This window comes from Anabrus simplex, chromosome 8 (assembly GCF_040414725.1).
Source record: "Anabrus simplex isolate iqAnaSimp1 chromosome 8, ASM4041472v1, whole genome shotgun sequence".
Taxonomy (NCBI): Eukaryota; Metazoa; Arthropoda; class Insecta; order Orthoptera; family Tettigoniidae; genus Anabrus; species Anabrus simplex.
This window is the reverse complement of record NC_090272.1, coordinates 231,325,742-231,338,326: the sequence shown is the minus strand read 5'-3', so window position 1 is coordinate 231,338,326 and position 12,585 is coordinate 231,325,742. Positions and strand designations below refer to the sequence as shown.

Below are 12,585 nucleotides of genomic sequence, written 5' to 3'. Positions count from 1 at the left end.
GTGACTTTCCCGTTGCGTTTCTGGAGTAACGTTAAGAATTGTACATCAGCTAGTCTCTCATAAATTCATTATCAGTCATTATCAGTGGGTGAAAGATGAGTGGCTCAGATGATTGAGGTGCAGGCCTGCTGAGTCGAAAGTGGCAGGTTCGATCCTGGCTCAGACCGGTGCTGACATACGGCAGTCTCTTGTCGGCACGTTAAAGAACTCCTCTCCGCGTCTCGGAAGAGTAGTTAGTAGGATGTCAAGTCAATAACATTATTATCGGTCATTAATCTGTCGTTAGTTCCGAATATATTTTATTTAATATGTACACTGGTGACAAAGAGCATATCGCTGCTCGTACAAACAAATGGAAACTGTATTAACTCTCGAAATTAATTAAGAATGCGCCGACAGTTGTGGGGGTGGGGTGGGGGGATATTTCATTGAAATAAAATATACTGTAGATAGTCATAAACACACCTCTTATTCCCCATTCATTTCAGCATTTTTGTTTCTGGCAGTGTCACTATGTTCCTGGACATCAACACACTCTGTAGCATTGCCCTAACTTCGCACACTTTGCAGAACAGAATTTTCTTTCCGTAGAGAAGCATTCCTGCCCGAAACCTTGAACGCAGTTTCTTAAGTGAAGACTTTCACTTTCTTGAAATAACCTTACTATTACTGTTAATGTAACTATGAAGCCTTGAACGTTGTCTCTGTTGAAATTTTTAAGAAAGGTGAAGGGAGAAAATTAATTTAGGAGTTACCTGAAGTGGTCAGGAGCCGCACGTGCTAACACAGATACAAAGATATGAATCTGTCGTATTTGCTTGCCTCTTACGAAGCGTGACATTCTAGTGAAATAAAATCCATCCCTTCAAAGTAAAGGTAATGATTGTAGAAGGCAAAGATGGACGAGAATGGGAAGGTTTTCATTAGTAATTTCAGCTGTAGTAGAGTAAAAGATATACACAAGGTATTAACATCGAACACCCCCACCGTTCCCAAGCGCATACAAGATGTGGGACAGATATGAGTGGATGCGGAAACGGAATGTACCGTACCGGCGGACTTGAAAACATCCGACAAGAGTGACGAGTATGATGTTTGGAACTGACAAGGTCAGGACTTCACATGATATGTATTTAAATGAGCTGTACACACAAGGGTGCTACGTTAATATACCGGATAGTCGACAATATAATTATGGTACTCAGCGAGGTACATCAGGGCCTGTAATGATCACACGAGTCTGAAATTTCGTAGATATGCTAACTAAGCAATACGCTCAGAATTATATAAAAAATTATTAGTTCCAAGTTTTCCACTAGGCGAACATATGGCGCTGTAAGCAACGGTAGAGGCCAAGGTCTGCCGTGCAAGGCACAGAAAAAAAGGCAGGAAAGATCAAACACGTGATAACCCTGGTTCTGGATAGTTACAAGCGCTGTTAAGTATGGCCTCCAAACATGCTTCATTCGTAATACAGCATGGTCGACAGTTTCCGCAGCATATCGGGTGAAATCGGAGGGACATGCCGTTGTATGCTAGCCTTCAGATCAGGCATAGACCGGTCATATCCCTGATAGACGCGCTCATTCAAAACTCCCCACAACCAAGTCACATGGGGTACCTCGAAGGCCACTTAGGTGGAAAATGCCTGCAGATAATGCGGGCGTTACTTATGGTTTCTCGAAGCAATTGTTTCACCTGGCGAGTGATGCCTCACACCTTCCTGCAAAACTGGAATCACGCGTTGCACAAGGAGGTCTCTATGATGCGCAGATGTCACTGCACACCTATTAGGCCATCGAGGGCTCATCTCCTCAAAGAAAAATGGACCGAGAATGAAGGAGCTTGTAAACAACACCAAGCAGTCACGTAAGCTGAATGAAATGGTTGTTTCTGCACAACGTTTGGAGGAGTCGAACCCCATATGCGACAGTTTTTTGCATTCACTGCACCCTCCAGAGTAAAATGCGCCTCGTCAGTCCACATAATATTCCCAGGCCACATGTTGTCCACTTCCATGCGCGCCAGAAACCGAAGGACAAAGCCACGGCGTTGTGTAACATCTTGGGCTTTCAATTTGTCAACAGTATTACGTTTGTAGGGATACCAGTGTAAAATGCGCCGTAAAATTTTGACCGGGGAAGCGTCAATTCACGTGACACAGCTCGGGCACTGGTTACAGAACTGGGAGAATGTACTGTACGGTCTACTACAGCTACAGCAACTACATCAACAACATCCATGGGGATGAGCCGCCGTCCCCTCCCTGGTGCGACAACTAATTCACCTGCATCCTCGAATTTCTTAATCATTTTCTTCAGCCTATTACCTGTTATGGGACCTCTTCTCTGCTGTTGCTGTCGGTGATATTCCCGAAATGCAGCGTTGTTATTGCTGTCATTCTGATAAAAACAACTTCGCTAGTACTGCACAGTCTCTCTTCCCAATAGGCATTACGTTTCACGCGAACACATAAAGTTCGTAGGAACTAACAGTTGTATTCATAAAATCAACAAGAGTTTAGTGAAAACTTCAACCAATTTTTTGACTATATGACTTGTAACTTTAAAAGTTTACTAATGATTTATTTTAAATGTCCGTGTGTATAATCTGTTTTAAATCTGTCTTTCCAATCCAGTAATGTAATTTTTATACCTGGTATATTGTAATTTATTCTAATTGATGATTTCCCTTAGGGAAACATGTGCTAGATTTAATAAATTATGTATGTATTGAATAGGCAGACCAATTAAATATTCGCTACTTGATTTTTATAGTCAATACGGGTTTTACTCTAAAATGAAGCTGTTGAAAAGCTTCTCACATGTAATGAAGATTCACTTCACAAAAGGAGTCAACCAAGACCATCTACAATAATATCAGACCTTAATACAAAAACAACATGGCCGACGCATCGGTTCCATGAAAACACGCATGTGATACCTAACATAACCTTTGGATTATCGCACTGAATTGCTAAGCTGTCAATAATAACGAACAGAAAATTTACTTTGGGTAATAGACCAACACTAACTAGAAATAGCCTATATTTTGGTAAGCAATATGTGGATAATTTAAAAAAAATATTTTCTACGAGCTACTATTTTAAAAAAAATAGGTAATACAGGATTGCATTCTAAAATAACAGTCCTGGGGGAATATTTGACGCGTTTCAATTCAGTCAATTAATTAATTAATCACCCACCGATGATCTGAATTTAGAGCTGTCATCCAAGTGGCAGATTACGTATCAATTGTCTACTTAGTATTTTCTTAAGTGATTTCAAAGAAATTGGAAATTTATCGAACTGGTGTAGATATAGTAGGGAGCACCCTTGGTAAATTCTTCCTATAAATCAATACTTGTTTTAGAAATACATTTATTTGAATGACCTTTCTGTTACCATATACTTTTAAGTATAATAGCCTACCTCGTTCAAGAAATTTGTTAGAAACATAACCTTTGGCGAATTTCAATTATCTCATAACAATGATTCTGACAATGATCCACGAAACTGCTATATCAATTTCACTTCAGATAATCAATAGGAGAATCTATTTGAAGTTCTCTGGTAGCATGTGCATTTTCGTATAAAGCACTTTAACACACAAATCGTTGGCAACGTAATAACGTACTGTAAGTGACAGTATATCAGTTGATACCTTGTCCTCTAATTTAACAAGGCGAATATAATCTTCATTCACAGATAAAATAAACAGCTTTATCACTTTTAATAACCTCACTTTTAAAATGGATTGGCACCAACACAGAGTTTTGGACTTATCCGGAAAAAAACAGCTCATCAAGTACGCGGAACGCATCCACTCTATTGACAAATTTATCCTCGAATGTTTTAATGCACTAATAAAATACTTGTAACTACGAAAGCGTCACGATGCATTAAGAACACTTGATCTGAATGTGAGAGCATCTCCTGTAATATGAATTTCATCCAGGCATGCAATACGATCGACACGTCCTAATATATCAAAATAGTTTTAAATCCAAATTTCAATAAAAACATCTCTAAACTAACGTTTCCTAATCAAACCAAACCAACAGAAAGAACTAAACAGATGCTTCGCACATGCTCATGTTTACATTTGAACAAACCGATCGGGCCGCCATTTTTGCTATTATCGATAGCTGCATTAAGGTCTGATCAAGACCGACTCCAATCCTCAGACCGTAATATAAGAAAAACATGGCGGCCGAAGTAGCCGAATTGCTGGTATTGGCTAACACGAAAATATCACGTGCATTTTATATAAACGGCCGTAATTTAATATGATAAATGTAACATCGTAAGGAAAATCACTTTTACACGTATGAAATCGCTTCGCCAACAAGTACGCATCACATATAATCAACTAGAATCACATTTATTCTACTAGAAAAGAGACCAACAAGCTGATTATTTAGACATTTCAATTCGTCAAATAACGTTTTCTCTTAGATTTCACTTCGCTGGATAGATGAAAATACGTGATAAAACTGTTAAAATGATATTTCTAACATCATTTTGAATGTTTCAAAATAAATTAAGGTGCAAAATTCCTTGATTTATTCGCTCTCATGAGAACTGTGAAACACAAACGTAACTTGTTGCCTGAGTTTTGAAGTGGTAGATAATTTCTTAAATTCACCACCCAATGAATGGGAATTACACCCGAAATCATAATGTTATTCGTTTTACGTCCTACTAACTACATTTTTTACGGGTTTCGGAAACGTCGAAATGCCGAAATTTAGTCCTGCAATAGTTCCTTTACGTGCCAGTAAATCTACCGACACGAGGCTGACGTATTTGAGCACCATCAAATACCACCGGACTGAGTCAGGATCGAATCCAGCAACGTGGGATCAGAAGGCCAGCTCCTTAACCGTCTGAGTCACTCAGATCATTGCTAGTTTTTTGCTAATTGCTTTACGTCGCACCGACACAGATACGTCTTATGGCGACGATGGGACATGAAAGGTCTAGGAGTGGGAAGGAAGCGGCCGTGGCCTTAATTAAGGTACAGCCCCAGCATTTGCTTGGTGTGAAAATGGGAAACCACGGAAAACCATTTTCAGGGCTGCCGACAGTGGGGTTCGAACCTACTATCTCCCGAATACTGGACACTGGCGCACTTAAGCGACTGCAGCTTTCGAGCTCGGTGTCACTCAGATCAAGTACACCCGAAATGATTATGTTAACATGATGTTAATATAATGTTGACATATGGCATAACAGCACTTCACGCAATGATAGTAACCTTAGTAATGAAACGTTCAGACACTAAAGATATAGCCTAATAGGTTTTTACCCATTAAATAACATGAGTGGAAAAACTCTATTGACTAAACATTGATATTTAACCACATGCACGAGCTTCAGTTCGGCACAGTCTGCTTGATAACTGATAGCCACAGCATGAATCGGAAGGTGTTGGTAGTGTAAAACCCTACGTTACAAACCCAACTAATCCCTCTAAGTCACTATTTCTTTTCTGTAACAGTATACAGATTGCTCCATCTGTCACACTTATAAGTTTTGTTATACTACAAGATCCAGCCAAACATTTCCGCAGGCAAAGCACAGATTATTGTAAAATACACTTGCATCTAAATCACTAGACACTTTGAAGCACATAGACACTGACGGAATAACACAATATCAATTATATTCTATCTAAGTTAATATTTTTCGAGGAACACGAATAGTTTGGAAGTAGAGAACTAGATTTCCTAACCTCAGACCTATTCTCAAAATGATGTATGTACGCTACGGTTCTGCCATGGACTTCAAAATAATCACGATGTATATTCCTAATCGATTTCTCTTCTAATGCTCTATTTCGTAGGAAACTTAAGAATAGTTGTATGAGAGGCATTGCCATAGTTATACTAAAAACTGGTCCTCCTAGTGCACTCATGTTTTTTAATGAGTACAAATACGATCAAAACAAGCACATTCTCACATTACTGCGTATAATTACAGATCCTATGTACCCACCGACTCATATAAATACACTCGCACACATATATTCTACAAAGAAACTAACATTTATCGTCAAATTTAATAAAATTACACCGACTACATACGATAACAACAAACCAAAACAAACCCACATTTCCAACAATTTCGGCTACTCGATTCGCCATCTTTGAACGATCGAGAGTAGCATTAAGGTCTGAGGATTGGAGTCGGTCTTGGTCTGATATATTGTAGTTGGTCTTGAGTCAACATGCGTCGCCAAGCAACACTCAAGGAACTTACACAACGCAGTTCTACCGGACGAATTTTTTGATGTCAGAGTTACGGAATACTGCACGTTCTGACCGCTTAGAGCGCCATATATTCGCCTGGTGGGAAAACTTGAAACTAAACTTTTTGTGATATAATTCGCGAGTGCATTGCTTAGTTAGCATATCTACGAAATTTCAGACTCCTACGGTCATTAAAGCTCGTACTGTGCCGCGCTGAATGCTATAATTTTAATTGTTCACACACGAAACATATGTAAATTTCTCTGCTTTAGGAAAAAGCATAGAACCACGGATTTTTTGCTAAAAAGAGACGAGAGAATGAATACACATTCTTTGATTGCTCCATTCTTAGTAGCTTCTTACGACACGCAGGGGGTACAGATAATGCATCCTTTCATTCCACTCACGGGAGAGAAAGAGTTCCAACGACATGAAAGATATAGACTGCTAAACATACTCGTTACAGCGCTCCTGGTTGAAGCACAGCGAACTAACTTTTGCCTATAACTGTCATGGCGGCTGCCACTTCTTGGTCTTGACAATTAGCCATCAGTTCAATGAATTGTTGAGATTATATGTTATTGCAAGTTAAAGATTAATTTAAAAATAAACACGACATTTTCAAAGATGCTTTATGTTGCATTGATGCTATAATGAAATAAGCGCAGTGAATATGGTGAGCATTTGCTTGGTTAAAACAAGAATTAGGCTACGTATGTAGAAGGATGGATAATTCGGCGTCATGCACTAACAATAAATTCATTCACTACAGAAAGACATGTTATACGTACAGCAATTCATTGAGGAATTCACACGCGTAGAGAAAGATACCACTGCTTTTTCATTACATACCGGTACTTTCAGTGTCATTCGGGTATAATTTTTGAATTTTGCTTCTTTGTCTGGTTTATTATGTTTTATGCTTTTTGTTACTTAATGGCTACTTTCTAAGAACTCTTGTGCAACATGCAGCACATACGTCCGTTGGTTGCGGTGTAGAATATTTCTACGGCATCCTCTGCCTGTCATAAGGGGCCATTAAATGGGGTAACCCCAGATTCTAAAGTTGAGACCACAGGACCCCTGATTGAGTGCAGCATTCCTTCCACATACGGTATCCTACCAGCTTTACCACTTTAATATTTCTACCGGACCTCTCTTGGTCAAACCTCGCCTGACATCATTCTACTGAATTCATAGCCTGCATTTATTAATTGATTTATTTATTTATTCTTTTAGTTTAACCTACCACTATCTCCTGAATACAGGATACTGGCCGCACGTATTATTATTATTATTATTATTATTATTATTATTATTATTATTATTATTATTATTATTATTATTCACGTAAAGATTCTGTCTTCTACTTTTGGAGCTAGAACAGGTTCTCAAGCATGTCTTTATGAAGCAGATGCGTCTTTAGTGCGAAAGGCTCACTGTCTCTCCTTCCAGTTTCATGATAAGAACTGCCAGTCTGCTATAAAAACTGCTGAGTGGTTTCTCGAGATCTAGATAAGTCTTCGACTCCTATCTGTTATTCGTGGGCAGCCTGTCTTATATGAAATGCGCACTTTAATATTTCGCTCAAGATGATGTCCCGAGGCAGCTCTGTTAGTTCTCTCCATTGTCGCCCGCAGATACGCTTACTCAACAAGCCTTTCAGAATTAAATCAAACTCGAAGTTGATATATTATCACGCCGTCAGATCTTTCAATTACATTGACATCGGACTTATTACAAGTGAACGGCAGAGCTTACATCAAGAATTCTTGACTGAGTTGTGACTTTGTTATTTACTCGGTTCTGAGTGTCTCAGACACTTGAGGCGCTGGCTTTCTGATCCCAACTTGGCAGGTTCGAGCCTGGTTCAGTTCGGTGGTATTTGAAGGTGCTCATATACGTCAGCTTCGTGTCGGTAGATATACTGCCAAAAAAAAAGAACTCCTTCAAGACTAAATTCCGGCACCTTGGCGTCTCCGGAAACCATAAAGATAGTGGGACGTAATGCAATAAACATTATTATTTCATTATATACTCGGTTTTTATCGTTGGGGACTCCGTCCCCAAACACACAGTCACGCTTCTATGCAAGTGTCCTTGCAGCGTTGATTTTGTATTTATTCAAATATTTGTAAATTATTTAGCACACCGAATGTTCAGGTGCAATCTACAAACTTTTCACGCCTATCGAAGATGAGTTGATGTAATCTTTTGGTCCTGTGACGATACTCGTAACTGCATGGGGGATATTTCAGATTGAGCTAGAAGCTTAAATCGATGGCTGAAAACGAAAGGGTTAAAACCAAAACAAACTAAACCCCATGCCGTAATAGCCCCGAAGGGACAAGTCCTAGCAAGCGACCGTTGCTCAGCCCGAAGGCCTGCAGATTAAGTGCTGTCCTGTGGTCAGCCGTTATTCTTGGTTTTCTAGACTGGAGCCGCTCCTCAATTGTAACCGCCAGCCCTCAGATCCAGGTAAAAATCTCGCCGGGAATCGATCCCTGGGCCTCCGGGTAAGAGGCACGCACGCTACCGCTATACTGCGGGGCTGACTGAACGAAAGGGTTACAACTTAAACAAAAAAAATGCATTTTTGAGATTTTACCATCAATATATAGCTTATTTTGACCTCTACAAGATTTACAGCACAAAATTGAATATATTCATGCCAGGAAGCACTTCTAACGGTTTTCAGTCTGACATAAGTCGCCTTACTTAATTCGAAACGGTCATGTTGAGTTGTAACTCTTTTCCAGATTATAATAAATGGCGTAATAACTATGTACACACCGAGTTTCATAAACATTGTGTAACAAGTGTACAGTAAACTGCTAAAAGGACGTTTCTTATGAAAAATCATGGATTTTGAATTGTAACCTCTTCTTTCTCTGCCATCGATTTTTAATGTAATTGTAGTAAATTTTTCACACATAATTTCCGTTTATCCATACTTACGTGGCAACTATAATAATGAAATTTAGCTCCCATATGGATGTTGGGCGTGCCAATGTGCCTGCCAAATTTAATAATTCTATCTGTCCTGCAATGGTGTCAAACAATGAAATTGTCTGAAAAGCTAGAAAACGTACCTAAAATCAAAGATTGGAGATATCGACTAAAAGTCATTGGTACAATCTTGTAGATCTCTCCAAGTCAGACTGCGGTTCTGCAATCCGATTTGTGATAGGTACAAAACAACCTCTGAAGAATGGTCTTCACGGTCTCTAGAAATACGTCTGTATTTTGATATTTTCCGGGTGCAAAAACATTTCATCTTTCTTGGAATTTTTTCGTCAGTTATAGGCTAAAAGGTATATATTTACCAAAATTCAGTTTCCTATCCCATCCTGGAGATTGATTCCGCCATTTTGATTTTTAGGGGGTAAAAAGTTAAACATTTCATCTTTCTGGATGTGGGTAAACATTAAAGGTAGTGAGTGAGTAAGCTGTACGGTTTTATATAATAGAGATTAAGCAGATATATACCCGCCCCTTGCGATATACTTTTATGCAATCCATGTTTCCTACAGTTCTGCTGTTAATATCAAGCTCTAGAACAGGGGTTTCCAACCTGGGGGGCGTGAAGTGATTTTAACTCGATTATTACAATTTTGTGTAATAAACATTTTTCGAATCTCTCCAAGTGATTGTCGCACCAAGTCAATCGTTCAAAAGCACTGGTAATTGCCAACTGTCGGCACAAACCTCTGCGGAGCCGTGAGGTTGGAGGTGAAATCAGGAATTTGCTGTGTTGTGAGGAGCAAAATGTAGCCTGAGAACAGGTGCGGGAACGAGACCACTCAACGCACGTTTAATTGCACACTTTCTGGACCTACTTGCGTGAAAGTAAATATGACCATACGCGACATGTTTCAACTCATCAGCGATTTAGTAGTTGCTTTCATTTTCCAGTATTATTGTTACATACTGTACAAGGTTTATCTCATAAACAAAATATATTACATGAAGGAGGTAATCGTATAAATGTCGGTATTATATCAAATTGATCTAGTAGCGAGAACAGGAGATAAGGCAATAATAGTAGGCTAAATTATAATAAATTTATTTAATATAACATGTTAGGCTTTCACGGTTAGCGTGAAATTCTATGTAGGCCTACTGGTATTTAGGGCTACAACTAATTAATGTTTAACCACAGCAATTAATGAAACAGTGACATTTTCTCACCAAAGATATTAACTGGCAATAAGTTACTACAGTCAGGTGTCAGAGTCTAGAACTTTACCGTTTTAATACCTAATTCATTGTCAATTGTTCGTTGTTGCTTTGATAAGAGAAATAAAAATAAAAGGAAAGTTAATTTAGAATACATTCTATATTTGTCCAATGTCTCGGCCCTATTGCTTCCTCCCCTCTACTTCCACTACACTCAGTAACAGTATTGTAACCAAATTGGGGCCGATGACCTTCCATGTTAGGCCCCTTAAAACAACAAGCATCATCATCATCATTGTAACAAAATCTGGACATTAGCTACGTAGGCACCCAGAACCGGAGTTTACTTGAAGCAGAGGTTAAGTGTTTTCACTCCTGCTGTAGCCAAGAGCTCAAGGGTAACCTAACTCGCCCAATGTTGCTGAACTTCAGAGATCTCACGCGTTCAACAATGCTACGTCGTTGGATGACTCTCACTTCTTCATTTCCAACCAAAGCAAGAAGCACTGGATCCTCAGGTTTCGGCCGAGGCGGAGTGCCACAAGCTGCAATTCACACTAATGCTGTTTTTCTACATTTTGATATCTGCACACTCGCACAAAATTGTAATTTAATAATCTGTGAATGACTGCCCAATACCACTGAGCAGTCTTATTGCAAACTTCCTAAACCAAAATTGGGCGTGGCCAGTGCTTGGATGGACGACTACGAAGTACAGTACTAACACAGTACCAGCACACAGGTAATTACTGTGTCAGCCAACCTAGCGCGCTTGACCCCTGGCCACACTCACACATACAGAACATAAACTTTTAATCTACTACACAAAATTAACCTACACTCAACGGAATTAATTATTTTCATAATTCTTACAATTATATTTCAAAAATTATTACAGACCGACAGAGGAGCGCCGATGGACCCACCGGTATCCGTACCTCACAAACCATCTATCTCCCCGGAGATGGGTGGAATAAACAGTTCCCCAGGGCTCGCTAGACTAGCTTTTACGTTCTAGTTCACAACTTTCCCTCGAGTGGCGCACTAATCAATTTTTTGATTTATGTTCAACGTATGCTAAATTGTGCGTCTGGTAGCTAGGTAGATGGCTAGATAGAAATGTGAATATGTGATACATTATTGGTTATAACGTTAGGTATACTTATCTCTATCTTATACCTAACTGGAGGAATTATTTTTATGATAGTTACTTATAACTTCAATACAATTAGGGTAAAATTTCTTTTAAAATTATTCTATTGCGACTGTTGTGCTATGAACAATAAGTAATACGTTGGATGTGTTTTCAGGAGCGATCTTCACACAAGACCAAAAGGACAGCAGCACGGAGCTGGCCTTCAAGTACGCTGTGTACCGCATCAACAAAGACAAACACTTGCTGCCCAACACCAACCTCGTGTACGACATCAAGTATGTTCCTCGAGACGACAGCTTCCACGCCTCAAAGAAAGGTAAGTGCTTCAAGAATGGATAACAGTGGCGTGCCGCCATCTCCCCAATTCACTGACCATACATATAGATGCATGATAATAATAATAATCCGGTGACGCTGGCTGAATAGAAATCTGCTTGCACTAAAACATTAAGTAACTGCACTACGGTATTTATGCACACACATTAACAGCTAATGCAATCCCGACTGTTATGGCACTGCACTGTTTCACTGATCACAAGTGATAAAAAAGCTTTTATGAAAACAAATAAACAGTGCAATCCCGAATTTCTCTCTCCTTGCTCAAATTTCAAAGCATGAAAACGTATTTAACAATTTGACCACCCTACAAATAGCGCCGTCATGTTACAGTTACATTTTGAAACTCTACTTTAGCTTATTTATAGAATTGAATTGTTTAAATAGTCAGTATAATGGGATTCATTGCTGTGTAGAATGTTTTGGAATTAATCTCTAAGACGTGGTGGGGAAGCGCCTAGGTACAGTTGCCGATGTTCCTGAGGGCTCCGCCGTTCAGCTCTTACACCCGCCTGCACTCTTTCTTCCCCTGACAAACCCCAGGCTCCTTCCGCATCCCGCACACTTGCTAACTCTAGGGACTTACTGAGGGCTCTCCTGCCACAGTCCGAGCACCTCAACACGAAAGAGAACACACTTTGCTTGCTGGACAGCAGCAACG

The 12,585-nt window shown here is 39.5% G+C and overlaps 1 protein-coding gene across 1 annotated transcript in view; it reads left to right on the top strand.

Annotated features, from left to right (window-relative positions):
* The window catches only part of LOC136878738 (glutamate receptor ionotropic, kainate 2), a 494,017-nt gene that overhangs the window by 225,718 nt on the left and 255,714 nt on the right, over positions 1-12,585 (top strand). The window contains exon 2 of the mRNA XM_067152195.2: positions 11,743-11,904. Within this exon, the coding sequence (XP_067008296.2) occupies positions 11,743-11,904 (162 nt within the window). The remainder of the gene's footprint in view (positions 1-11,742; positions 11,905-12,585) is intronic.